Source organism: Colletotrichum phormii, assembly GCF_030913505.1.
Source record: "Colletotrichum phormii strain CBS 102054 chromosome Unknown BDP81scaffold_3, whole genome shotgun sequence".
NCBI lineage: Eukaryota > Fungi > Ascomycota > Sordariomycetes > Glomerellales > Glomerellaceae > Colletotrichum > Colletotrichum phormii.
The window spans coordinates 2,634,261-2,660,784 of record NW_026851445.1 but is presented as its reverse complement, the minus strand read 5'-3'; the positions used below and the strand labels follow the sequence as shown (position 1 = coordinate 2,660,784).

Below are 26,524 nucleotides of genomic sequence, written 5' to 3'. Positions count from 1 at the left end.
GCTCAGGTTGTCTTCAACACCGTCTTTCCTGCGAAACTTGCCAGGGTACTGTCGGCCTAGGTCATACTGCACGATGCTTTTGCCGATCACCACATCCCCAAGCAGCACCTCATGATCGATCCCCGGGCTAGGCACTCCCCCACAGATCCCAGTCAAGAATGCTATCTCCAGCCCAACATAGATAGACCGGAGCCGGACTACCTCGTTGGCTGCGCTGACCTTTCCCATGCTGGGGAGAAGAACCAAAACAACATTATGAACTCCAATCCGCCCCAGCGTGTGATTGTTGTGTTGCCTGGGCGCGGGCCCGCGCCCATCTCTATCATCGTCCCATATCTCGTCGAAAGCCAGGATGACGGCATCGTATTCGCGGGGCAGTGCGCATATTACAGCGATATGGAAGTCGTCGAGATGGCGTGGTTGAGGGTAGCTGTTCATCGCAAGTCGTCGAAAGCAAGTGAATGTCGCGCCTCGTCGGGGTCGGGGTGCATCATATCATGTTGTCGTCAAAATGTGGTCTATATTGCGCAAACGTGTTCATGCTCTGCTGTCGAGAGCTGGGAATTAGGAGTCCGGAGATCATCACTCTCCTTGCCGACGGAAAGGAGGGGTTGTCATCCTAATTGAGAGCCTTGTGCGACGTAGCAGTATCGCTGACAAATCAACCTCATGACTTGTGACTGCCAAGTGTGTCGAAGACTTCATCGCGTACAACAAGACCAAACAACAACAATTCTCGGGAAGTGACGGTAAACAGTAGCTATCGGGTAAGTTGGGCGATGGTCCTTACGACGTGGAAAGGTCTGCGGTTGGAGGGGCTAAAGCATCGGTAATATTAAATGTTTAATGGGAAAGCCATCCAAAGAAACGGACAGCGGAAATACTCCTAGCCGTAAGAACGTTCATCCGATGCTTAATTGCGCTACTCTACTTTGGCCTTAGTTTAAGTGAACCAAACCAGCAGAATTAATCCTCTAACGGAGGGTGTTACATTCGCATCGACTCTTCTAGAAGCTGACCTTAAGTCGGTTGCTGAACTATGGATCTGTTGTCAACCCTCCTGTCTGCAACACACATCTTCCTGCCAGCCATGGCGCCTAATCTTACAGCCTCGCAGCATTTCTTTATCCGTGATATAATTCTTAATAGGTCGCTCAGTAATGCCTAGATGGCTCGCTTCGTCGGGTGCTGCATCGTAATTTATCAAATATCTAGATGGCTGATATTGGCGGAGATGTTTCTATCCTAATGTGAGCCAAACTTGGATGAAGGGCCTCGTCGGCTTAGCACGATCCACAGGACAAAGGCCGTTCACTACTTTAATAATCTAGGCCAGGGCCAGGTCATCCGAAGTGGGCTGTTTGGCAAAATCAGACCCTAGCCTGATGACAAGGGAGCCAATTTAAGCTCCTGTCGTGCACGGACCCAGTTGGCAAGAGACCTATGGCTTAGGATACCTGCTAGAAGAGATAGATGTTGCTGATTCTACGATCCAGTAATCCAGACTCACAACTAGCGCAAGATTTTGAGTATGGTCAGGCTAGGTAGAAGTCAGGTAAGCCATCGGCTGGGTCACGTAACATCAAGCAGTTCGCCACTTTGCGGAGGGAATCAATCGTTTGGGTCTCCAATAGGCCGAGCAGCTCTTTTGTACTTTCTATTGGTTATTCACTTTGAATTTTTATCCTAATTTTATAGTGGAATCTCTAAAACCCTGGGATCATGTAGATTGTATCTATGTGTAAGACCAGGGAAAAAAGCACCAAGTAAAAATAAGCAGGCCATAAGCAATTGAAGCAGTAGCAGCAAACATTCAGCAGCGAATAATGTTGTGCATAATCCATTTTCCAAACACTTGGATCAGGTGGGGTGAAAGCTGTCAGCAGGGCCACGATGGTGGGTCGGTACAGCAGTGTGAATCCAAACTGTGTTGGTGCCAATTGTTGTTGTTCTATTTAACGCCATGGCGGCAAGGGCGCAGCCGCCCTTGCGGCAGACCTCCCGAAGGGTATGTGGCGTGAAGGGTCGCAGGCTCTAGCTATATACTATATAGTACACGCCGTCTCCTGACGTCCTCCAAATCTTGCTCGTGAGCTACTATGTGTTCTATCCATCCCTAGTTCCCACTGGTGCCCTAGTTCCGTTATAACCATCTGGTTTCTTAATAGAGGTAGTTTGTCGTTTGGAGGATAGGTTATGACCTATCTCCTAGTACCGCGGGCAGATCTTCTGGAAGAAGTCTGTCACGCAGAGGAAGGCCTGGAAGCCTTCAGAGTCAGTGATTAGCCCCTTGAAGTAGCGATCGAGGGACCCTATAGGTCCTACGGGCTCCTGGCGGCTGTAGGGGTAGAGGGTGGGCCACTGTTGCCTCCTCAGTAGGGTCTTTCGGCAGTAGACTAGATGGTCTGCCTCCTTAACCCATCCACAGGAGCAGGTGAGTAGTGCTTCTGTGTGGTTAAAGCGTTGGTGATATTGTTCAAAGTCCCCGTGGCCTGACCGTGCCGCGAGGAGGTGATGAAGGGCAGCCCTAGGGAGGCCAAGTTCAGGAGGGCAAGCAAGGGTAGCCTTGAGCCCTAGTTGGGTATAGCGGGGAGTTGCCTCTTGTTTCCACCATCGTCTATATTGGCGTCTTGGCTGCTCTTTAGCAAGCCACTTGATACCTGATAGAGTAGCTAGTTGGCCCCTAAGGACTGGTAGAGTTGTTCCCTCCTTAGCTAGGCTGTCTGCTTCTTCGTTTCCTTTAATACCTTGGTGCCCAGGAGACCAATGGGTTTGTATATCGTGTATCCTAGCTACCTCCTGGATCTCGAGGAAGGCCGCTTGTGAGGAGTCTGGGATCTTACCGCGAATCCCCTGAATAACGCTGGTATTGTCGATGCAGATGTGTATAGGCCGGCCTTGGGAGGTCTGAAGGGCCCGTCGGAGCCCAGCCCTCGCCCCCTCCGCCTCACCATCAAACACTTCTGCTAAGCCGAGACGGCCGCAGCCCTGGGCTATACGTTTATTGTTGCGGTAGATAACAAAGCCGTACCCTGTAGCTCCGTCAGGAGCTTTGGAGCCGTCTGAGTATACGACCGTATGCTGACCTGGCACAGTCTTGAGCCAGGCCTGGAAGATCCTAGCTGCTACTTCCTTCGTCTGTGTAACTATAGGGTCATAGGACCCTGGGAGGTATTGCGGCTGTAGGAGCGCTGGCCTTGGACACTTAGGTAAAAGGCCAGCTGTTCTTTGAAGCCTGGTCTGTTGCCGCCCTGACTGCAGCAGCCTTGGGACCAAGGGATGCTGTTGGTCAACCTTCTGCAGGCGTATAGCGAAGCGTAGTCGCGCTGCTTCGAGGGCTACCTCTGCTGTGGGAAGGCCAGCGTCTCGGATGAGGCTACTGGTCGGTGTGGTTCTCCAGACAGGCAGGATAGCCCTTGCTGCTGCTGTAATAACTTTGCTAAGTCTACGGGCCAGGCCCTTCTGTCCTGTACCAACTGTAGGTATCTGTAAAGCAGTGCTACTGCTAGTATTGGTGCCGCTGTTTAGGGCTGGTTTGGTTAGGCCCGCATACCAGGTCTCAACTCCATACAAGGCTGTTGGAAGGACACAGGCAATAACCGCTTTTCGTACTGCGGCTGCTGGGAGTCCCCCTTTGGTATTTGTTAGGTGCCGTAGGAACTGGGCTACCTTCTTTGCCGCTGCCACCTTAGTTTCGACATGGTGACGGAAGGTGAGTCTCTTGTCGAACCAGACTCCTAGCCATCGTACAGGCTTAGTTGAGGCCTTAATAGTTAGGCCCGTCGCCTGTATATCTGGTAGGTCTTTTGTCTGGTTATATTTCCTGCTGAAGTGGACTGCCTCACACTTAGCTGGGTCAAAAGCAACCTTGTTATCAGTGCCCCAGTTAAGGATATGAGTGATCTTTTGGCCTAGGGCTATAGCATTTCCTTCTAGCGACGGGCTAGTAGCTACTAAGCCTATATCATCCGCATAGCCAAACCGTAGCTCTTGATCGTCGGCTAGGATATCCGCTATATATAGTAAAAAGAGAATAGGGGATAGTGGGGAGCCTTGTGGTAGCCCACAGGATAGAGGGAAATCCTCTGTAGTTGTATCCTCTAGCCTGACCCGGGCTGCTCGGCTAGAGGTAAAGGTGAAGATCAGCCTAATCAGATGACTAGGCCAACCCTGCTGTCGTAGCCTGATAATAAGTCGGTTTCTTAGGACAGAGTCAAAAGCCCCTTTAACGTCCATTGTCACAAGAGTTGCAGTGAGCCCCAAGTCTAGAGCCCTCTCGATCTCGTGGGTCAGACAGGCTGTTAGGTCGACTGCAGCCCTGCCTGGTAGTGCTCCAACCTGCTGTGGGCTAGCAACCCCTTCTAGGATAGTAAGGTAGGCCATCCTTTTTGCTATTAGCCGCTCTAGGCCTTTACCTAAGCAGGATAAAAGGGATATCGGACGCCAAGACCCAGTCTTCGAGAAGTCTGTTTTCCCTGGCTTCTGGGTCATGACAACTTCTGCTTTGCGGAACGGTCGAGGGAAGTGGCCTACTTGAATACAGGCCTGGAAGAGCTGCTGTATAGGCCTAGCTACTGATTCCCAGGTGTGTTGTAGTAACTTTGTAGTAATCCCGTCAATCCCAGGGGTTGTAGTCTTTGTTAGAGTAGCCTGGCGTACTTCTTCCATGCTGACCACATCCTGCCAGGGCATTAGACGCCGTGCAACTACTGGGATAGCGAAAGGGTCCCCAGGTAAGTCGTCTGTAGCGTTGAATCTCTCTAGTAAGGCCTTTCGTAGGGCCTGGGCTTTATCGTAGCTGTTGTCGATTGTCTGACCTTCCACTATAAGAGGCGGGCCTTTAACAGCTAAGCCAGCCTTCCGCCAGCCTACTATCTTATATAGGTCTTGGTCTGTCTTAGCCTCTTCGATCTTAGTAGTCCAGTAAGCGCGTTTTGCCCTTCTAACAGTTGTTGTGTTGGTGCCAAGACGGCAGACGTCCGTGCGGAAAGACATCAGAGAGTTGTGAAAGGGATGAAGCCCTTTTCGCTGACTACTGTACATATCTCTTATGCTGCTTTGCTGCTTGTTGGCATGAGATTTTTATACAAAGGGCAGACTTGTGCTTTCTAGACTATTTGCAATGAGACGCTGTGCAGAGACGCCACATTTTGCCACATCGCTTCTCGGCAACTGGGCAGAAACATCCATAAGCACCCGAAATCAATCGAACATCAAATCAAACCGGTGCACCCGAAAGCCGATTTCGGCCGCAAACGTGGGACGAATCCAGGTAAAGCGAACTTACTACTCCCAGCAAAGGCCTTGGACATCATCAAACATCGCACCTTCAAAGTTTGCGTGTTGTCGCTTGTGCCCCTGTCGGGAAGATTGCCGAGAAGATCCAGAACCGACTGCAATGACGATTTCTTTACCCTTAATGACCAGGTTCTGTGGTCAGGTGTGGCTGTGCAGTGCGTTGCGGATTGACCCGCGTTTGGCCCTCTTCAGTTTAGTATGATCCGGTCACCACGTCTCACCACACGTATTCAAAGGAGTAGCCCGTTGCCTTCATCAGTTCAAGCACCTTCGCAACGTTCAAAATGTCTCTCTCCTCGACAGCAGAGTTCAGATCTCGCAGTTGCCAAAGTAAATCTTAAGGGTCTGTTGTGTATCTTGAATGGTTTCTCGATTGATGCCATATGTGAGTCGCCTACTCTCCAACGACCGCTCGGTACACAAGGCCAACGGAAGGCATTACTAGCTGTCCAAATCATAGGAGGAAGAGTAGAATTCAGTTGAAGATCATCAAGTAGCTGCGGTGTATGAACCGCAAGGGAATGAAGAGGCAACGAGATATCAAATTGGCTCACTTCAGGGCCATCTCAAAGCCGACAACGGCTTCCATTCCATAAAGTCGTATTTGAGGGCAATACAGTCCCATCTCAATACAAGAGGTATTCTTGGGCAATAAGGGGTAGATCACATTTGGGTTGTAGATCACTCAACTCACACACCATGGCCCCCGTGGTGTCGAACGAGGTTGTCTTCACATACGACAAAAAAGCCAAAGAGAAGGTCCGGAAATGTGGGGCAAGCGCGAAACGAAAGGCCGTGCAGCTGGGCAAGGGCGCCCAGGTGTTCTCAGCCGTCATCCATTTCAATCCGACTCACGGTCAGTTGGATGGAGCTGTCTATGTACCGGACGGCCAAAGCATTCCCGACGTGAATGGTTTTGTAGGTCTTTGCAGCAGGAAATTCTTCTGCCGTTTGAATGGCCGACCTGAACTGACGTGCATCTGAACCAGCTGGCGGAACTCGTCAACGGAATGCACGGTGGTGTACGCCGCCGCCGCGTCATACGCCGTCAACGGAAGAGAACAACGTCGGAGCCTGGCCAAAATACGGTGGAGACGGGCGACAACGTTGAAATGGGGGAGGTCGGAAGCAGTGTACAGGGAGAGCCCGATGTCGTTGGAGTCGAAGACGCAAAGGCGAAGGAAGCTCTAAGTGGGGACGTGGATGCCCCACACGAAATCGAGGCCGATGACGACGGCGCCGCTGTCTTTGGCGGCACAGTGTCGGACGTCCCGCAAGATCACGCTGATGTTGACGAAGACCCCAACAACCCAGCAGGATACCAACTACCCGCGGATACAGCACTGTTCAAACACGATGTCGAAGGCTTGATGGGGGGCTTTGTCATGAGTGACACTGACACTGCGAGTGCGATGAACGCGGCTGGAGAAGACTCCTTCCTCGGGCTGCCTGAAATCGACTTGCACGACCTCTTTGAGATGGAAGCTTGCGCGTCTACGTTTAGGTCAGTTGGTGACAGCCAGCTGGGTAAACAAGAGAGACAGTCGAGCGAGACCATTCCTGACCAGGAAAGGTCGAAGGTGGAGACATCGGGTGAAGCGGAGACGGAGGACACGTCGGGAGCTGAAAGGGGAGCCTCAAACCATCAGACGAAAGCTCTACAGACGCGAACAACCGCTGCCGCACGTGCCTGCCGAGCTGACAGAAGTTCTTTCAAAATTCACCGGTTCTTTTGTCGGGTTTCCCAGCGGATCCGGCTTGCAAGATATGGAGGGGAACTGGACACGGGACATGTACTTCAGACAAGGTAAGGTGTCAAAGCTGTTCGGGGTGGTCCAGGCTACGGCGCACTGCAGAGGAACCGAGGTGACGGGTCGCTGTAAGGCGCCGGACGGCCACCGTTAGTTTGTTGTAATACATCTGCTCAGTGATCGCGTTTATGAACCGGAAACTGAGCCAACGGTTGAGACGAAGCACCTTTGTGATCTTACTTGAGCAAGGCTCAAGCAAACAATGTCGAATACTTTTTATTGTGAGCACTTGCTCCTTCAATCAAGGTATTCATGATATATAGCTCATACTCGATGCAAGAAGCACATGCTTTGAAAAGAGGACTGGGATCTGGGGAGACGTTGTCAGGAGAGCTGCCCAAAAAAAAGCCGCAGCTCGTAGACCGATACAAGGATCACGCTGTCGGATTAGAAGTCCAATTCGGCTGCGAGTCAGGGCAGGAGCAGGGGCCAGCTCCTCGGCCCTCAATTACACCTCGACTGCCCACCCAACCTCCGGTTGGAATCTCCCTTCTACTCCTTACGCAGAATCAATCAATACAGAGATATTGATACTTCGTCACCCCCAGGACCCTACGGTTCGAACCAGATTCCCTGTGAAAGGAATACCAACAATTCCGTTGCCTGGTAGGACAACGGAAGGACTACGAACAGGTGACATACAACTTCACACCCGATTGTACTCACCCGCACCTCCAGGAAAGCCAAAACAACTCTCCGCTTCGTCCTATGCAGCCGGCCGCGAGCGGGACGTTGCCGCGCTGCAGCGTGACGCGGAATACTGTCTTGGCGCTATCGAAGCCGGAGAAGTAGACGCAGGCACAGAGCAACTTATCCCAGTCGAAACCCGCCGGCAGCAGCGGGTGGAGGTAATGGCACGAATGGTGCGACTGCGGGAGCATGAACTCCTTCATCCGACCGCGACGAGGGTTGGAGGCGCCCCGCCGGCTCTTTCGCGCGTCTTGTAATGCGAAGACAACCTAGGGGAGCAGTGGGGTCTCGAAGTCGTCCGGGTGACTGTTGCCATGTCGATCTACAGTCGAATGGATCGCGTTGCCCAATGAATCGCGCGGCAGGCTGTAGGGGACGAGGCCGTTCTCGCCGGTACCTGCCTTGTGGCGCTTGCTGGGCGAGCGTTCTTTGGATGGGCTACGCGGCCGACGCTGGCTTCGGTCTGCAATCAATCCACTGACGTTAGCGACCTGGGCTGGGTTGACGGTATTCGGATTGGGGCGGATTGTCTACTGTCGCAAAAACGACGCCGTTAATTACGGGCAGCAATTAACGCCATACATACCCTACGACATCTACCGCATCGGTCTTACTTACCTGGTCTGGGTGGCAGACGGCGAGGGTCATCGATAATCTCGACGTTGTCGTCCTTGACGATAAGCGCGGGGCGACCGCACGCCATTGTGACGAGACAGCGAGGCAGCGACGCGCGACGCGAAGAGGGTAGGCGAGAGGAACGAAGGAGGGAAGGAGGCCTTGATGCGCCGCGATAGCGCTGGCTGTTCTGGCCGAGTTGGTCGATCGGCTGAGTTCTCGCGAGATACGGGTGAGGCGAGAAAGTGTGTTCGACGCGTGATTGCTGGGCTAGTCGCGGTGGTCAGCTCTTTCTGCATCTTGTCTGTGGGGAGTGCGCCGAAGTACCTTCTTCTTGTTCAACGGCAACGCGCTCTCCGATAGGCCTCGCAAAAATGGCAGGCGTCAAGGATGGACGAGAGCCCGCGAAGTGTACGCGCTGGGCAGTTGTGGTTTCTGTGAGAAGATGGAAGAGCTCGGTCAAGCGGCGGTGCTGCGGCGTCGTGAAAGGTGAAGTATGAAGACGCTGGCGAAGGAACCGGCGAGCTGGTAGTGGTTGGAAGCCGGGCACAGATTGCCGAAAGATGGACGTGGATACGGCAGAAGTAAGGTATTTCACTGTCGCGTGTGTGGGCGGCGCGAGGATGTGACCGAAGGAGCTTGCGGGAGGTAGGTAAGGTAGGCAGGCGGCGGAAGGCGTGAGTGGAATATTCGGTTACTCTCGCTGTATTGATGTATGGGAGCAATCCAAGCAGCCGCGAGATATCAGAACAACCCGTCGCGTGACCCTACCTGCCTTGAATGTATGATTGGAGCCACTGCCTCTACTACGAACGCGTATGCGTTGATGGGTGCCCTCTAATATAGAGATCCTCCAACTGACAAAAAACTGGCTGAAGAGGGGGGTAGTGATGCTTTAGAATAACTTCGGGCTACTGGGATCATCGTGAGCCTCATATGACCTAGTTTTGTATGGTGATTGAATTATTATACTTGCAAGTAAGCCAATTAATCAAACCCTCGTGAAAAAAGTCATCAACAGCAAGTTTGGGGGTTAAATTTGCTTTGATTGCACTTGCGGTAGCGCTGCTGCTCTCTACGTACAGTACTCTTCGTGCCCTCAAATCTTCCGCCGGCCAACGGGCCAAGGACACGCTTTACAAAGAGGATAACGACTGTCGCCCTCTCTTACAACAACCGGCCCGCTTCCGGCCTTGAGTCTCGCCATTGACACTGGCGTCCAAAACTAGACTCCCAACTGAATGCGTAATCGCCACTCAACTTTGCTGAACGTAAAATCGCTCGTTGCAAAGCCTCTTGACATTGATCCTTCTATTTGTCGTGATGACCTCTACTTTCCGGTCCCGACTCTGGTTTCTTTTGTCCTATGGTCGACCACCCCACGGGAAAATAGAGGTATACCTTCGGATATCCGAGTAATGCGCTTTCTCATAATTGCTATACATATAATAGTCAGCCAGGTTGAAGATATAACATGATAGGAAACTTACAACGTATTATCATCGATATTAACTCGATAGACCTCCAGCTCTACATCATCATACTGGGAACTTGTTGAAATGTTTTTGCCCACATCAAGAAGTATCCATTTCTTTCCGCTGTCGGCAATGTCATGTGGCGTGTAAATATAGTCGCTATCCCAAGTAAAACCCCGTTGAAAGTTTTGTGACAAGAAGTCGTTGGCTAGGGTTATCGAGCGCTGTAAGGGTACACCAGGGATTTCCTCCACTTTGACCCTGAAGCAGAACCGCAAAGGATGAGCTGGCGTTGTAGCAGTTTCCGCTTTCCCATCGGTTGAAGGTTGTATCGTATCCATGGTGAGTGTCGTTGAGTAAAAGATAAAAAATGGCGGGAAGCGCTATGGAGACAGTTTTGGATCCACCGGCTGAAGCGTATGTGGGGCCTCAGGCAGCAATTACGACCCCGCAGTTGGTAAGGGCCAGAGGGGGCATCGCTCCACGTTGCGTAGTCATAGTTAGCCCATGTTCGTTTCATTCTCCATCTTACCTCACGGCGCGCACTGATCGTCGAACGCTCTCCAGGTAATATAGGTAGGTAAAGCTTGTCTAAAATCGTGGAGAAGGATAATAACCTTGTTAGAGTTGCACAAAGCCGACCGACCTTTGAAGGGTTAAGTTACAACACAAGATGTGCGACGACCAGTTTTATCGCTATGATGGGTGTGGCTGCGATCGAGCTTATGATATTTCCTGGTGTGCTGACGCGCGGGCTGCCAATCAATGTTGCCCTGCCCATCTGCGAGGGCGAGCTCAGCAACCTGGAGAGACTATGGCCGGCAAATGCCCTGTCTGCGCAGGAGCATCGCCAGCGTCATCAACATAGCAATACCTTGGACTGCCGAGCTGCTGTTGGAAGTCTTGTACGCTCCCGTATACACCCAATCACCAATCTCTCTAACTCTAGTTTCCATTCTCCAGTCGCGATCTATCTCGCTCTCCGTGGGTCCCTTCGGAAGGCGAACCGCTGGCCAGGCGCCGTTTGCTGTCGAAGATTTCTTGAAGTCATTGTAGCGAGCTCTCGGGAGATGATAGGCTATGAGATGGTGTTTAAATTTGTGAGGTAAATCAGAGGCAATTGATGCTGTCGGTGGGGGCAATTCTGTTATTTATCCCATCGAGTGCGGATTAACGTCAGAAACGCCAAGGGCGGGGTAGAGCCAATAAGGGCTTGCGAGGCTATTCGAGTCAACCAATGAATAACTAGGATTTTGACAGATCTTCAGTATGGTCAGCAGTGGCATAATGAAATGGGGATAAGTATGTTAGATTGACACCTGTGTCCGGATAAAAGGTAGCTGAAACTTGGTTATCCGCATAGCTGTAATATGCAAGAACCGGTGAGAACGGGTAGATATGTCAGATTGGCAGGGGTAATCGTAATAGGTCAATTGTACGTATATTGGTCGAATCTCTGTTGTTGTACAACCGGGAGGTAATAACCGCCAACCTGGGGAATAGGTGCGCCTGCGGCCGGTGGGCGGTCATTAGCGCCTGAAGTCGCAACGCTGCGGTCTGGCTCGCATGGCCACCACATCGACACATCAGGCGGCAAGAGTCGTGCGGGAAGACCCTTTCAGTGGGCAGCGGAGGAGACGGTGGTGCAGCGCGGCAAACCGCTTAGTACTGCGCGGACTCCTCCGAGTGCTTGTCGTTAGAGATCCCGATAACCCACGGTCTGCGGTCAGCCGCCGCCATTAGGCACTGTGCGTGAGTCTACTGACTCCGCTTAATTCGCCAACATAACAAGCAGCCGACAGTGTGAAAAGCTGCGCACGACGGATGTGACACCGGTTTCAAGCCGAAAGGTTTGTATTACTTATTTTGAGTCTTAAGATATATTCAGGTAAGTCGGACTCGGCAAGCTTTAGGTGGCCATCTTTTCCTATTCGCGAGGAAGAATATCCACCAAAATGGCGCAGTTTGAGTACATGGCTCCCGCGTTTGCTTGGTTGCCGTACTGCGACGTATCTCAGCCAAATGCACACAGGGAACAACTCGAAGAAAAAACAACTTACCGCGGTGTACACCAATTGTAGTTCGGACTGCTTTGGCATCGTAAGCCAGCGAACCGGCTCGTGAGTATAGGAGCCCCATCGCTGGTAGATGTTGTGATAATCCTCCAGTGACTCGGTCTGCCAACCACTGTCGACGTGGACGCCAAACATGAACCCGACAATCCACTCGGACGGCATCGCGGAGGGGAGCTTCTTCCTGAGACGCATCGTGTAGGGCCACGGATCCGGATCGGCATCATCGTAGCATTCGGAGAAACTCTCTCGGACGTCGGCGCTCATGGTGATGACCGGTGCGACTTTGGGGTTGAGGCCTAGAGCTTGGAGGCTTTCCCAAAGGACCGCGTCGGCCCCTTTGAGGGTGGCCGGCAGGGGCGCCTCTTTCGTGTGGTTGTAGGCGTAGGTATGCGAGCACCAGAAGCCGATCGTACCACCTATGGGTGCTTAGGCCAGATTCAAAACGTTCAGGATAATCGAGTATTAAGTAATTTGCCTACCTCGGCCACCGAAGGGGCCTTGGGATAGCGTCTCCTTCAGTGCCTTGAACAGGGGCATGGAAGCCGGATTCAATGTCGGCGATACACCGGTGAGGCGCCCAGCCCCGCGGACGGCATAAAGGTTGTATGTCAAGGTGAGCCGATGGCCGCTGGTGACTTCAAGCACCTCGTGCTCGCAATCGCTGTAGAAAGCCGCCCAGCCGATTGAGTCGTCATTGGGCTTTTCTTGGTTGGTGCTCCAGTCAAACGTTACCTCGAGCTCTTTATGGCGAACTTGAAGAAAACCGCCTTCGTGCGCTACGGGGAGGCAGACGACCAGAGATCCAAACTGCGAGGCGGAACGTGGAGTGTCGACGTGTGGCTTGAACCTGCCAGAGGGCCCAGAGTATACCTTGGTACAATTAATAAAAGATTAATTAACTCTTCTGACATTGACGACCTTCTACTTACGTTTAGCTTGTATAGCTCGGCGCGCACGCCCCGGTGGGTGGTCGAATCACAGACGCTCGGCAGCAGTACCTGTGCCACGACATCGACAATCCCCACCGAGTAGGGGTCGAACGTGGTGCAGAATGCGGCAGGGTCCATCTGGAGTGCCTTGCGATAACTCTCGTCGTACACGTCTTGGCCACCGCGGCCGAAGGTGGCGGGTCGAGAATGATGGAGGAGTCGGTCCAGCCCTGCCTCCGTTCCTTGGGCCGGTGGTAGGCTGAGCTTGGCGCAGGCTCGGTCGTCCCCAGTCCCATCCAGATCCCAGCGAATGGTGATGGGGTCTGATTTTCTTTGCTCATCTTGACCACCACCTTCAGCCGGTGACGTGGAATTACGGATGGGGATATCGCCCCCGCATGCGAAGAGATGACTCTGTTCCGCCAGAATGCGCCTGAGACTGCTGAGGGCCTCGTTGTCTCCAGAGTCCCCAGTGTCGATTTTGTGACTGGACGCGGCTGCACTTTCTGCCTCTGAATCGGATGACATGATGGGTTGCTGAGTTCGGCTTGTCTTGAATAGAGAGGACCTGATGAGAAGCCGTGCTATTGACGCCGCTTTCTATCCCATCGGGTGCTAACTCACCTCATTTTGCCAAGAGTTGGGGTAGAGCCAATAGGAACTTCCCAGCCTATTAGACTTATCCAATGATTCAACAGGATTTCCAGTACTTCTATTCTCTATATATTTTGTGTATGCCAGAGGTACCAGCAGTCGCCCTTCATACATAAAGGTACTGTTGGTATACACGTCAGCAGGGCAACCGTACGGTTGGAACGAAGTGTCAATAATGGTCTATTATTGCTGCGTCTTGAGGTGGAAGGAGGAGGTTGTGGGCAGAGCCCACGGCCTCTCAGAAGTGGTATGTAAGGGGTCGTTTGTAAGTGCCCATACCGCCTTCCAGATCCACCTTTTCTGCCGACTGCTCAGAGATCCAACAGGTACATTACAGTCTCAACAGCCCTGCCGAGTTTTTCTTACTTGCTGCGTGAGGTTATTCCTAGATATCTCGCCTTGAGCCTGGCGGGCTCTTAATGACCCCCTATTACTACAATAAGAGCAAGGCGAGCATACCCCCCTTGACCCCCTACGATGCTGCTCCCATGGAATAGAGGTATTTCTCTTGTCTGTAGCCCGTCTAGGTCGTGAAAGTCGTCGTCCGCCTGCTAATGGGCCAAACTGCTGGATAAGCTGGGCTGTAAGCAGCTGCCGCCATTGGTAGTGGGTTTTGATCTTCTGCCACCTAGGGCTACCCCAGAGCTGTAGCAGGAAGCTATTCACAACTACCACTTCCAGCAGGAAATTCCAGGCAATTGACTGCCAGCCCCCTCGGCGAATAGGGTGGCCGTATTGATAATATGACCTCATCTGGTCACTTACATCAACCCCATTCATCTTGTGGTTGTATTCATCGATTGCCCTAGGAACTGGTAGGTCCTTACGTACATCCGGGCCAAAGACTTGCCGTGAAGCTCTCTTGGCAGCGGAATCCCCAGCTGGGCGGCGGCGGCTGCGAATAACTTCCTGGCCATTCTGGAAGAAGTTGATAGGAAGAGTACGAGGGCATTATCCTTCCAGGTGAATTGGTTGACCTGCTTACTAGTCAGCTGGGGTGGGCAGGCTGAGAAGAGCAGGCTGGCAGCTTACCTCCCCATCTAAAGTAGGGATACAGTGTACTTTACCCCAGGGGATACCCCGTCCTTCAGTCTCTTTCTCAGCGACTAGGATCTCGTCTATCCCACTATCCTTCCGACAGGTACCAGAAGCTCCAACCTGTTGATTCCGTAGGGTACGGAAGAGACGTATAGAGGCGAAGAGGTTGTCAAGAAATACGTGGTAGGTTGAAGCTAGAAGTAAGGAAACAAGCGTAGTTACTACCTGTTGCGTTGGTGTCAACAGAGCTAGCTTTCTAGCAGCTGGCCTAGTCGACCGGGTTAGGCTAGGCTGGGCGGGCTGCGCCTGGGGGACTAATGCGTATGGGCCCTTTCCATGTACGTGCCATAGCCACCGTATACAGTAGCCAGACTGGGCAAGGATCCAGATCTTATAGCCAGTTGGGATAGGGTTCGTTGGAATCGTTGTTGTCTCTAGAGATCGACCTTCAAATCGGACCATAGCCTCATCAACTGTAAGATCTGAACCAGTTGTATAGAGTGAATCCCCAATCTCTTGGATGTGGGCTGACCACTGGTTAACCTTTCGGTATATATCTTGCATTTGATCTTGGGCCTGGACCTGGCCCCGTCCCCGTCCCCGTCCCCATCCCCGGCCCCGACCCTGGCTGGGCTGTCCGGACTGGTCAGGCTGGTCGGGCTGGTCGGGCTGAAATTCAGTAGTGTTGAATATCCGCAGCCGCCGAAGTAGTAGTTGGAATCGGTTTCTAGAAATGAACCGCGTAAATAGATGGATAGGATCCTCCTTTTGCTGCTGGGTTGACCAGTAGGTTGATAATCTAGATTTACTATGAATCCCAATATATAATAGGATCCCTAAGAAAAGGTAGATCTCTTCTACTGAAGTATTCCGCCATGAATTCACTCTTGCTGATTTAGTTGGGGGACCCTCCCTAGACGACGACGGCGCTGCATTCGTCCACTGAGCCCACTGCTCCACGAGGCTCTGCGGAACGTATTGGACGAATAGGTCAAGCGGGCTGGCTGGCAGTCCCCGTACCTTCTGGGCCCGGGCCGGCACGTCAAAGGGTCGGAAGGAGCCCGGATGACCATGCTCGGTAGCCGGAGGTTCGCGGGGCCGGACTGTTGCCGCGTCACAGCGCTCTGGCGTACAGTCTGTATTACAGGCAGCAGCAAGGTCTTCTGGGTGGACCTCTACTACTATACAGCTGCGTACAGAAGTATTGGAAGCAATCGACGTATCAGAATCACCAGAAGACATCACAGCATCAATCAGAATGTAAGTAATAGTGGTGATAATAGGTAAAAGAGCATAGGGATAAGTGACGTATCGTCAAGTACCCCTTTAAATGCGGGGTAATAATGGGCAAAAAGTGGGCACTTCGTGGTCTTGGCGAAAGTGCTGTCCATTGGCACCCGATGGGATAGCACGATGTCGGGTCGACGTGTTCTCACCGCAGTTGCGTACTTGTCCAATCAATTCCCCACCTTAGGCTGGCGTGGCTGGCCTTTCGGGACATCTTTGTTATGATTAGGAATGGTCCTAGTAGGTCGGTCGACATTCAGACCCCTTAACAGCGACACCACGGCTCCGGCCAAGGTGGGGTTATCCGGCGGTACAATTCGGAAGCTGTTACTAGCAGGAACGTCAAATGACGGCCCCTCAAGCCCTTGTACGGCGTCCCGGATGCGCCAAATGAAGTTGACCGTTTTCGACCAATCGAGACTACAGACGACATTTTCAAACCAACGGCGACTCGTTAGGTTAAAGATTAATAACATTTCATAAGCTATTAGATTGAAGTTCACCTGCCCAATGCTTTTTTTTCAGTGAATGAGTAAAGACTGAGAAAAAGTCTAACTAGGAGAAATGCACTTTTGAAGAGTCGGCTGTTGAATGCCGCTGCTCAGAACCTCTGCCTTGCTGTGTTGAACACCTTCGCTCCAGCTCCGCGGCACTGCCCATGACAGAATCAAGACCGCAAGACCTTCAAAGCCGCCTCCAGACTCTCCATCTCCTTCTTGAAGACATGCCGCTGATGCTTCGATTCCGCATCCTCACCTGCAATCCGCTCAAGCTGTTCGGTGTCAAGGTTCATGATCAGCTCCGGGTCGAAGACCTTGATCGGGCTCCCGTCGCCTTCAAGCATGAGGTGGAAAACGACCTGCTGGCAGATGACGTCGACGAAGCGCTTCCGGGATACCTTGTAGTAACTCATAAGCGTATCAAGGATGTCCTCACACACCTGCTGCCCGTTATCTTTGTCAACAGCATGCTTGCCAATCTGACTCATAGCAACGTATCGCTCGTTGTTGTCCCAAGGAGAAGAGACTGCCATAGCTTCGAAGGTCTTGGAGACACGCTCGCTACGCTTTTTCTGGAGGTTCGCGTTGAAGTAGTGGTTGAATGTGTTCGGTGTACCTCCACGCTCGATACCCAGAAGAAAGTGAGTGTGGCTTATCGCTCGCTGGTACGTTTCGATCAACTTGTCAAGCAGGAGAGCATCCCAGAGGTTGTCTCTAACCTGCTTCTCGGGGCACAGCTCAGTGAGGAGCTGGAAGATGTACTCGTGGACAAGAGCGATTGTGTTGCTCACGTGAGACAACACGAGCGGCTCCCACTTCTCCGCCTGCTCTTCGAAGACCGTAGCAAGAATCGTCCCACCAAACTAGAATAATCATGTGAATAACTTTCTAAGCAACACACAGCTGGGAAATCTTACTGTTCCAAGCTCAGGTCCGCGGCTCGACTCGAAAACCTCCTCGATATGGCCCATAATCGGCCCCTTCGAGGGCTTGGGGCATCGGTAGTCGTCTGTGCGGATAATAGCCTCAAGCTCGGGATATTTGTTAAGAGGGATTTCGAAAGGCAGCTGGTCCACATTGCGCCCCAGCGAGCTCTCTCCCTCGTCATCCCACGTAGGCCCAAAGTGCTGTTTGTGGCCTCTCTTCCAGAAAACATTAGAAAAGACCTCGTTCAGCTTCATGATCTTCGTAATCAGCTTCAGGTTCGGCTGCCTCTTGAAGATGCTATCTCCGGCGTAGTACCCGTTCAGGGCAGCTTGAGTGACGGCCAAGAATCTCGAGGCCAGTTTCCCCAAATACATCCTCTGGGAATTCGAGTCGGCTCTGGACGGGCCCATGGTCTCCAGATCAGACCTATATTGACGTAGGCGCTGCTCAATGTCCGCCTTGACATGGGGAAACTCTTGCTTGGAAAGGTGCATGAGCAACTCACGGACTTTGAGCTTGAGGGCTGTGGTGCCGCAGCGATCGCTAATGGGCGACCAAGCAGGCGCCATGAAGAATGCCTGTTCGGCGGCAGCACGCTCGGAAAGTGTCGAGGAATTGTCATCTGCACTGCGATTCTTGACCACGTAGTATCCAAGTTTGAGGGTGCTTCGTCTCCCGAGAACCAGGTCAATGATGCCGCCTCTGGTGGCCGTCTCTGTGACGAGATCCGGTTTTGTGAGCACACCCATCGTTCGCACTTTCTCAGGATCAGCAACCTCAGCAAGCTTGAGAATCTCCTGGGTGGCAATGTCGACGGTGCAAGAAATGACTGCAATAATGCTACTATACGTCAGCTAAACGAGTTTACAGACAGCAGTTTCAAACACTCACATGGTTCGTGGATTTGCCATGTATGACTTCAACATATTCTCGACGAGAACGATGTCGCTTTCCGTAGTAAGCCCTGTGTGTTTCGCCAATTAATAAGTGCACACTCTCAGTGAATTAGATATAGTCTACCTGGTGTAGGGACACGGAAAATACCCGGAACGTCAATGACAGTGAGATGTTGTTGCTGTTCAAGAGGTGTTAGCGATGAAGAGAGCCACGAGGTCCGGTGAGAGCTAACATCGGGTCCGCTAATCTCAATCTTGAGGATATCTTGACTGAAGGCCGCAAGCCCAACGTCCTTGTCATCCACACCCATCCGGATGCCCATGGCAATGTTGGCCTGCAATAATGTCGTCAGTGCGGAAAACCAAATATGTCAGTGTGTTGCAAACCTCTTCGAAGACGCTGGCGAGATCATTACCGTCGATACTTGACAAGTGACGCTTGAACTGAAGAAGCTTGGCCTTGAGTGTCTCATCTGCGTCCGGATGAGGAATGATTGAGACGATAATGCCCTTCTCCGTCTCACGGCGGCACGTTATCTGAGTCACATAGCGAGTACAGAGACCAGCAGCGCGAGGGAAAGAGAAACCCGTCAGACTCTCCAGAACAGAACTCTTTCCGGATGACTGGTCTCCAACGACGACAAGCTATTACAGAATTAGCAATCTGCAGAGTGATATACTCCCTTGACTTACCTGGGGCAACGGGATGATGGCGCCGACGTTCAGCTCCCTCAACTTGTCGATCTTAGCCAACGTGGCCTGGTTTCCCAAACCAGTCTCACTGGGTAGCATGGTGGAAGTTGTGACAGCCAGGTGATACTAGGAGGAAATTTCAAGTCGTCAAAGAGAAGAGAATCTCGCTGATTTAATGTGAGGAGGAAGGTAAGCTTGGAGACATTCCCATTGATATATCTTCTTTTATTCATGCGTGATATTTGAAATAAAACGGCAGTCAAGCTGAGATTTACATCAGGGAGGCCGTTTGACTTTGAGCCGAAACAGGATGGTACTGGTCTGTCTGATTGCAAGTTCACAGCCCGCTGTCCTCTGGGTGTGACCAGATAAACAGCGGTCGTCTGCAAATATCCAGGTCTCGTTTCTCCCTGCCTATGGGCATACAAACAGAATATTCTGCATGACATTCATCTAACCACATAGAAAGGATAACGTATTATCACTGCGAGCGCTGGATACGATCTTCGGGATACAGATCAACATGATCAACGCCATCCACCGATTTTTCCAGCGGGTACTTAACACTAACACGGCTCCAGGACCCACAGTACTCCCGTCGGCAAGGCAAAGCCAAGAAAAAGCACTGACAGTACCTCTTGTGATGGCTGGGCTAGACGGATAGGATGGAGTTCCCTTGCACAGACCGCGGTGTTGGTTGGCACCGCCTCTCTTGTTGATAGGCTACCGTAGTCGTAGACTCACCAATTACAACTGTCCCGCCTGGAACGTCCCTGGCCCGTCCGAGGCGGTGGAGTCTTAATTTATGAGGCTCATTTTTGGTAAACGGGGGCCGTAGAGCCGCTGAATCTCAAACTTTAGTGTTAACTTGGCCGAGTGGCAGAAGTCGGGCCCGGACTCCTTCACAACCGCCCATATGTGTACTATCCAGGACTACTAGGTCTGGAGCTCGTCGAAGCCTGGCTTTTGTTGGGAAACAGTTACTGTGGGACTATGGATACCTGAGGCAGTGGCTGGTGCCCCAGGCACCAGCTGCCCGATCCACCTCCTGGTTGATCCAGCCCACCGCAGCCACCTTTCACCTTCTGCACGACATCACCGAACCAACCAACAATACCAGTTACATTGCCTGATCGATTGCCTCGTTGATCCAGATGAGCAGTGTGTACTGCCCACAGGTTATGAGCCCAGTTTGACTCTTTCCCCAGCTATTGAAGCTATTCGATTATTCCGTTGGATTCGCCTGCCGCGATTTCCTCCGTTTGTTTGTTTGGACCGTCACGTCGTCAATACGTGAAGTCCACCCCCGACCCTTGATCCCTGCCACGCCAAAGCAAGGATCCCGACCCTGCTGATCGACAAGGATTCCGTTAATCCATCGATCAACCGTACGATCAATCAACAACCTACAGATCATCACCATGTCCTACCAAGGGTCTTCCGATGGCGGAAGAGCCACTTGGTCCATCCCTCAGCTGAAGGGAGAGGAGAACTGGGATGACTGGATGGATATGCTGATGTTGACATTAGAATCACTGGATCTGTCCCACTACGTTGAATCTGACGTTGCTAGACCTCACGAAGATGAAGTCCCTACAGCTGCCCAGATCGACGCTGTGAAGAAGTGGAAGAACGACAGAATCCACGCCTTTGCCCTCATCCGATCGAGCATCAACCCCGTGGCTTCACGCCTTCGAGCAGACGGTTACGAGATGAAGACCCACGACCCATACGCACTGATGGCCCGCTTGCGTGCCATTATTCCCAAGATTTCCACCGCCGTCGGACGTCAACGGCACCCTATCGCAGCCCACCCCAGTTAGGGTGCATCCCATCGGTCATTTCACCGCTTACGGGGCTTTCAGCTCGGAGAACGGCAGCGGTCATACACGCCAGACACCGACTTTCAACCGTCTTGACCACAGGACCGGATCCTATCTCGAAACCGATAAACGTCAGCTCTCTCCCGCATCTGCGGCCAGCTCAACGATTGTCGTGCAGGCAGAACTGCCAGAGCGTACCTTCCTATCGAAAAGATCATCAGCAGCACCTGCTGCAAGTCCTGATCTAGAGTTCGCCCTCGGGGCTAATGAGCTGTCCGTCGCTGAAAAGCGACCGGCATCCCCGCTGCCTTCAATTCCCAAGCGACAACGGCTAGCTACGTCACCGCAGGCGTCGCTCGACAGATTCGACTCGAGACGCCTTGCACATGACCAGCATGTCAAAGAGGGCATAATTTACCAGGTCATCAAAGCGGCAGCCGCCCTGTGCCCGATTTCTGTGCGAGTCCTTGATCCACTGCTGCTTAACGGACAAGAATCACCGAAGGACCTTGTTGACGACCTAGCAGCAAACGCCGGTAGTATTATCCTGGCTCCCATAAACCTCGACACTCATACCCACTGGATACTTGCCGTCATATCCGAGAACGTGGTCACTATCTTTGACTCGAAATCTGCCTCTACAGATGAGGGCGCTGTCCGGAGGACGCTGGGGCATCTGTTGCCACATTTCGGCTGTGATGCTGCTTTTGCCTTTCACCAGTGCCCAGAGCAGACGAAGGACGCCGACAGCGGTGTTGCGTCGATAGTCAACGCCCTTCACATCATCAGTGGCCAACCGATCCCAGCCATTACTGACTACGGAATTTGGCGACCTGTTCTCGCTGCCCTGGCCAACGGAGCGCATCATGGCTCACTCCTGTCTGACATCAAGCTGCAGGCGCCGTCCGTTTCGACGGAGAGCATCGCAATACCGCCTATGCTGCCGCCGACCATGACTCCGGCTGACTACCAATTCTGGCACAAGCAGCAGGCGACATTCATGGAAGACGTCGCCCGGGTCGTAAAAGAGCAACATAACAAGATGTGGTCAGAGGGATTGCAGGTTGAAGCAGAATTGAATGGCATGCGGGATCTTCTGCAGTCCCTGTCCCGTGCTGGGACTCAGCAATGGCGACCTCTCCTTGCTGTCTCTCCGCCGTCTGACGGCGACCTGGACGAAGTAGATGAAGTAGAGAAAGAGGTGCTCCACTGTCAATCCGCACTGGAGCAACTGGAAAGCTGCCGAATCAGCGACACGTCGATGACGCGGAAGCTACGTCTTCGATTAACGACTCTGTCGGGTCTCCGAAGCCGTAGGGACACAATCCGGGAGAGCGTTGCCTCACTCACAACGGTGGTAACGGGGGACCTAGCAAAGATGAAGACACATTTGGAGGAGCTCAAGGCCTGGGGTGAGGAGATTGTCCCGTCGGCTGCTTAGTGAACCGGGATTTTGAGTGCTATTCTTGAGCGGGGCGTTAAAGCGACTTGAAATTTGCTTTGTGGTCGCCGAAATGATTTCAACCCAGACATTACACCATTTTCTATTCGGAAAGAAGGAGATGGTGTTGGTACGGCACACCTGGGATGTTGAGGGAGAGCTACGAAGAGAACTATTAATGTAAGCAGCTCGGAAATGATGAGGGCAGGTTTTCAGTGAAAGGGGAGACAACTACATGTCTGAGACATGGATGTGCATTCCTACCAGAAGGCGACGGTTATATTACATCAGAGAGCACATCGTCTCAGATGGCATTCTTCTAACGTCAGCCTCCTCCAGGATGGCCGTCCAGAATGAACGTCCAGTGTGAAAACCCATAAAGGCTATTCGTGGAGTGTCACGTCCCATAAGATTGAGTGCTGATGTTGGTATCACGGGACGTTACCTGGGTGCCCTAATACGGCTTGTTTTGCAAGGAAAGATCAATTAGTTCGACACCAGGTAAATGTGAGGCACGACCAGCCGTTATCTTTGCCCGGGCCCCGAAGGCAACTTGGCGTCTAAAGCAAGGATGGATGTCACAGGACGCATGGCTTCCTCATGCGCCACTCCATTCATTGCTTTCAACCAGCTTTGATTTACCTTTCGGGTCTGGGCACACAGGTAGTGTTCCGAGGCATTGTAATGGTATTCACCACCAGTTCCCCAGATGCAATATTGTCTACATGCAGTGCGACAAACGCATCGTCATCGTCACTCGCTCTTGGTATACGTTTCGATAGGTCACATACGGTTGCGTAAGGTGCTCCCTGCCAGGATACTGAAAACGTCGAAGGCCACGGCGCGTTGTATCGATTCGACGGACATTCTGCTGTGCTGTATCGACATCCGGCCTCGCCCGCTGCACTGCTAGCGCCTGAGCAGCATTCTCTCGTAATAACGATGGACGTCAAATCGGCGAATGACCAGCGGAAGTCAGTTCAGCACGCACGGGCCACGACTCTGATATCAGGGATGTGGCTCGTGCATCAGCACCCTCTGCACGCTGACAATGCTCGGGTAGGGTAACCCCTAGTAACGCAAAAGAATCCACTCTAATGGTAAGGCTAGGCTTTGAGCCAACGCTTTCTCTCCCGTTGAACAACAATTCTAGAAACCGACCGTTATCAGGACGTCAGCCACAGCCATCATGGGCGAACGACGAAGTGTTGATGAATTGACCAGGCTTTTGCAACAAGCCGAGGGACGCGCTGAGGCAGAACAACAACGCGCTGAGGCGGCAGAAAGCGAACGACAGCGAGAACAACAACGCGCTGAGGCGGCAGAAGGAGAACGACGGCGAGAACAACAGCGTGCCGACGAGGCAGAACAACAAACCCAACCTACTTCGCTCGACGAATACATCGCTGCCTGTCATTCCCTCGTTTACACCAAATTTACTGTCGAAACTGACCGTAGACTGACCTCCAAGGGTTCCATTACAAATCCGCGGGATAAGTGGTGTCCGACCAATCTCCAGCCATGGCCCAACTTCCTGCAGCAACAGAGCATGGTATTCGGCACCCTCTACAGCACTTTTCCCGTCCACGGACGCCGCTTCGAGAGCCGATCGTTTCTGTCAGGCCTAGGCAACAGAATCGCGAAGCGCAAGATCACTGACGAAAAGGCCCTCGAGTACTTCCTACATAACAGCGTCGAGGACCCCGTTCGAACGATCATGGACGAGCTCAAGGAGGTGGAAAAAGTCAAAAGCGCGTTCGATCTAGGCAACGGAATCGTCTTCGAGAACCACCCGCATGCCATCAGCGACATAGCCGAGGAAGTCGTTGACCGCAACGTCCCATCGACACCCCCCTCCACACCGCACAACAGCAAAGTCAACCTCAAACAGCTACGAGCCGATCAGATCTGCGTCTACCGATCCGAAAACGACGACGACTCGAGTAGCCGTTCGATGCTCTACGTTTCCGAATATAAACCACCGCATAAGCTTGCTGCGCCGCATCTTCGCCTCGGTCTGCGTCCGATGAATATATATAAAGAGGTGGTCAACCGAAAGACCATCCCCACATCAGTTGACCCAGACGCGCGGTTCCAGTATCATGCGGAGAGACTTACGGCAGCCGCCATCTCACAGACCTATCACTACATGATCGAAGGCGGACTCGAGCACGGCTTGTTGACGACGGGCGAGGCGATCGTGTTCTTGAAGATTGACTGGCGCGAGCCCGAGACACTCTTCTATCATCTAGCGGAGCCGTCTGCGGAGGTGGATGCTCACCCCGAGCATCCCCACCTCTGTACGGCAGTTGCTCAGTATCTGGCCTTCAGCCTGATTGCTCTTGGTATGCCAGGCGAGCGACAGCCACATGGACAGGATGAGCGGCGCCAAGCTATGGACAAGCTGAAGACGTGGGCGGAAGACTTCGAGACGACGCTACGATCAGTTCCAGACGAAGAAAGGCAGCCACCGGAGAGCTCGCCGGGATACGAACCGAAGGCTTACAAGGATATCGACAGATCTTGCTTCATCCGAAGGAAGAGGCGAGGACATACGAGGGACGGACATGCCAGGGAGCAAGTAAGGAGGGACACGGATGAATCATCTGAGGACGAGTCGAGACGGGATATACCAGACACACCCACTCCAAGGGAGCGGCAGACACGCGGAAGGGACACCGAAATCCGGGGCGATCAAGGTAGTCAGGGAACCCGACGCAGTGAGCGGATCCTAGCGCATCGGCCTCGAGATAGTGGAGAAAGGGGAAGAAACGACAAACATACGCCGTATTGCACCCAGAAGTGCTTATTGGGGCTTGTTAGCGGCGGAGTCCTCGACTCAGGGTGCCCAAACAACTTCTTTCACAGTAGGAAGCCGAGCAATGGCCGCCGCCACGACCACAGCAGTAACCGCCCAGATACTCATCATCCAATCAACCACACTAGATTCGTGAAGCTTCTCAGAGAGCAGCTAGAACAGACACTAGACGACGGCATAACACCTTTAGGACAAGGCGGTGCGCGGGGAGTCATGTTTAAAGTGAGCCTGCTTGCATATAGCTATACCTTTGTCAGCAAGGGTACAGTACGGGCATTCATCAAAGACCTTGAGCACGAGGCAGCCGTTTACGAGCGTCTACGGCCTATCCAAGGTACACATGTGCCTGTGTTTCTTGGGGCCATTGACCTCCGGCCGCTGAACAGGACTTATTATTACGATCACCGAGTCTACGTGGTGCATATGACATTTCTGTCGTGGGGAGGACATGATCTCTCTACGATAGAGGGCGTAAGCGGTGGAGATTGGCACCTGGAAGCGATGGCAATGCAGTCATTGGGTGCAATTCATTGTCAGGGTGTTGTGCACAAAGACGTGCGGAAGGAAAACATGGTGTTTAATAAGGAGATTAACGGGATCATGGTGATCGACTTTGAAAGGGCGCAGCTCTTAAGACCACCTCGGCGTGCACTCACGCAACTCGTGCCGAACAAGCGCAGATGGACGGCGGAGGTTCTAAAGGGCAGCAAGTTGACAAAAAGGCCAACAAAGCAAGTTGAACCTCAGGGAATCTTTTCGGGCGATATTGAGATGGTAAAGAACAGGCTTGGGAAGCATTCCACTTGGAAGCCAAGCTTGGGAAATTGAACATCACTCTGCCTTCTCAGCCTGGCAGGAACTGCTTTATCCTCTATGTAAGATAATTGTAATAGTTTTGTTCTCGTCTATCGCAGCTCGGCCTCTCGGCATAGCTATGCACCATCACAACATGAGAGTTTTAAACTTAACCCTACAACTAGACTTAGACTTACATACATACATGCATAGTTTATTACGCCCCGGCTAAGCTATTTAGGGCTCGTATGGTTATCTTCATATTCTCCACCTACGTTCATATCCTTGCCTCCCAGAAGCCCATACAAGTCCTGTCCGTCTCCGTATGTGTCATCTTCAGTTTTACATGCCAATGCTGCGGTTGCTCGTGGGGTTAATAACAGGCCCTCTCGGAGTTGTTTCTCAAAGTGTTCGACGTCCTATCGTCGACGGCCGAAGCTAGTCCTGCTGACGATGGCACGAGGGTGCGTGGGGGTGTCTCCGGTCAATTTGATGATGTTAGTTGCGTGTGGTTTCGCTGCTGGCTGATCTGTGCATCTAGTCTCTCCGGAACACGTGTAACGGAGGCATACGCAACATCTTCTGCGACCGAGGACTCGTCATGGTCGTGACGGGGGCGCACAAAGGCTTCACCACGACAGGGCGACTCAAGATCATCCACCGCTTCTTGCCGCGCGAGGTCGGGACTCTGCTGACGTACTATCTGTGGCTCGTACTGCCATTCTGGGAGGACGTCCAGGCTAACGTATGGGACCGGTC

The 26,524-nt window shown here is 52.5% G+C and overlaps 9 protein-coding genes across 9 annotated transcripts; 4 read left to right on the top strand and 5 right to left on the bottom strand.

Annotated features, from left to right (window-relative positions):
- Positions 1-438, bottom strand: BDP81DRAFT_310381 (nucleoside phosphorylase domain-containing protein; the record flags this gene model as incomplete). The annotated part of the gene is made up of 1 exon (XM_060583633.1): positions 1-438. A coding segment is annotated over one exon (438 nt), but the record flags the coding sequence as incomplete, so codon positions are not given.
- Positions 439-5,624: 5,186 nt separating this feature from the next.
- BDP81DRAFT_403559 (uncharacterized protein) lies at positions 5,625-6,895 on the top strand (the record flags this gene model as incomplete). Its single annotated transcript, XM_060588883.1, has 3 exons — positions 5,625-6,216; positions 6,288-6,810; positions 6,867-6,895. Exons 1-3 carry the CDS (start codon positions 5,998-6,000, stop codon positions 6,893-6,895), a joined length of 771 nt encoding a protein of 256 aa, XP_060450132.1. The 5' UTR covers positions 5,625-5,997.
- Positions 6,896-7,771: 876 nt separating this feature from the next.
- BDP81DRAFT_390777 (uncharacterized protein) lies at positions 7,772-8,502 on the bottom strand (the record flags this gene model as incomplete). The annotated part of the gene is made up of 3 exons (XM_060587451.1): positions 7,772-8,068; positions 8,126-8,262; positions 8,418-8,502. 3 exons carry the CDS (start codon positions 8,500-8,502, stop codon positions 7,772-7,774), a joined length of 519 nt encoding a protein of 172 aa, XP_060450131.1.
- A 1,276-nt stretch (positions 8,503-9,778) lies between these two features.
- BDP81DRAFT_310146 (uncharacterized protein) lies at positions 9,779-10,230 on the bottom strand (the record flags this gene model as incomplete). The annotated part of the gene is made up of 2 exons (XM_060583614.1): positions 9,779-9,851; positions 9,905-10,230. 2 exons carry the CDS (start codon positions 10,228-10,230, stop codon positions 9,779-9,781), a joined length of 399 nt encoding a protein of 132 aa, XP_060450130.1.
- Positions 10,231-10,378: 148 nt separating this feature from the next.
- On the top strand, positions 10,379-11,097 carry BDP81DRAFT_135754 (uncharacterized protein). Its single transcript, XM_060581781.1, has 3 exons — positions 10,379-10,465; positions 10,527-10,789; positions 10,853-11,097. Exons 2-3 carry the CDS (start codon positions 10,588-10,590, stop codon positions 10,996-10,998), a joined length of 348 nt encoding a protein of 115 aa, XP_060450129.1. The 5' UTR covers positions 10,379-10,465; positions 10,527-10,587; the 3' UTR covers positions 10,999-11,097.
- A 628-nt stretch (positions 11,098-11,725) lies between these two features.
- Positions 11,726-13,594, bottom strand: BDP81DRAFT_419172 (oxidoreductase). Its single transcript, XM_060589749.1, has 5 exons — positions 13,518-13,594; positions 12,894-13,445; positions 12,444-12,834; positions 11,950-12,380; positions 11,726-11,891 (listed from the first exon to the last, which is right to left on the bottom strand). The coding sequence occupies exons 2-5, from the start codon at positions 13,419-13,421 to the stop codon at positions 11,817-11,819; spliced, it is 1,425 nt and encodes a 474-aa protein (XP_060450128.1). The 5' UTR covers positions 13,422-13,445; positions 13,518-13,594; the 3' UTR covers positions 11,726-11,816.
- A 2,871-nt stretch (positions 13,595-16,465) lies between these two features.
- BDP81DRAFT_478856 (interferon-induced GTP-binding protein Mx2) lies at positions 16,466-18,987 on the bottom strand (the record flags this gene model as incomplete). Its single annotated transcript, XM_060594867.1, has 7 exons — positions 16,466-17,235; positions 17,290-18,139; positions 18,191-18,263; positions 18,320-18,374; positions 18,429-18,530; positions 18,583-18,840; positions 18,889-18,987. 7 exons carry the CDS (start codon positions 18,985-18,987, stop codon positions 16,540-16,542), a joined length of 2,133 nt encoding a protein of 710 aa, XP_060450127.1. The 3' UTR covers positions 16,466-16,539.
- Positions 18,988-19,411: 424 nt separating this feature from the next.
- On the top strand, positions 19,412-22,471 carry BDP81DRAFT_505281 (uncharacterized protein; the record flags this gene model as incomplete). The annotated part of the gene is made up of 2 exons (XM_060595640.1): positions 19,412-19,444; positions 20,698-22,471. The coding sequence occupies 2 exons, from the start codon at positions 19,412-19,414 to the stop codon at positions 22,150-22,152; spliced, it is 1,488 nt and encodes a 495-aa protein (XP_060450126.1). The 3' UTR covers positions 22,153-22,471.
- Positions 22,472-23,422: 951 nt separating this feature from the next.
- On the top strand, positions 23,423-26,194 carry BDP81DRAFT_419161 (uncharacterized protein). The gene has a single exon (XM_060589748.1). The coding sequence runs from the start codon at positions 23,702-23,704 to the stop codon at positions 25,796-25,798; it is 2,097 nt and encodes a 698-aa protein (XP_060450125.1). The 5' UTR covers positions 23,423-23,701; the 3' UTR covers positions 25,799-26,194.
- Positions 26,195-26,524: the final 330 nt, after the last annotated feature.

What these genes read in the sequence shown, in the direction of transcription:
- BDP81DRAFT_419172 (XM_060589749.1), bottom strand. Translation starts at nt 13,421, where the DNA reads ATGTCATCCGATTCAGAGGCAGAAAGTGCAGCCGCGTCCAGTCACAAA. An exon ending in CCGAGCTATACAAGCTAAAC is followed by an intron (nt 12,835 to 12,893) that starts GTAAGTAGAAGG and finishes AATTGTACCAAG; the next exon opens with GTATACTCTGGGCCCTCTGG. An exon ending in AGGCCCCTTCGGTGGCCGAG is followed by an intron (nt 12,381 to 12,443) that starts GTAGGCAAATTA and finishes AAGCACCCATAG; the next exon opens with GTGGTACGATCGGCTTCTGG.
- BDP81DRAFT_135754 (XM_060581781.1), top strand. Translation starts at nt 10,588, where the DNA reads ATGATGGGTGTGGCTGCGATCGAGCTTATGATATTTCCTGGTGTGCTG. An exon ending in CTGCCGAGCTGCTGTTGGAA is followed by an intron (nt 10,790 to 10,852) that starts GTCTTGTACGCT and finishes TCCATTCTCCAG; the next exon opens with TCGCGATCTATCTCGCTCTC.
- BDP81DRAFT_419161 (XM_060589748.1), top strand. Translation starts at nt 23,702, where the DNA reads ATGGTATTCGGCACCCTCTACAGCACTTTTCCCGTCCACGGACGCCGC.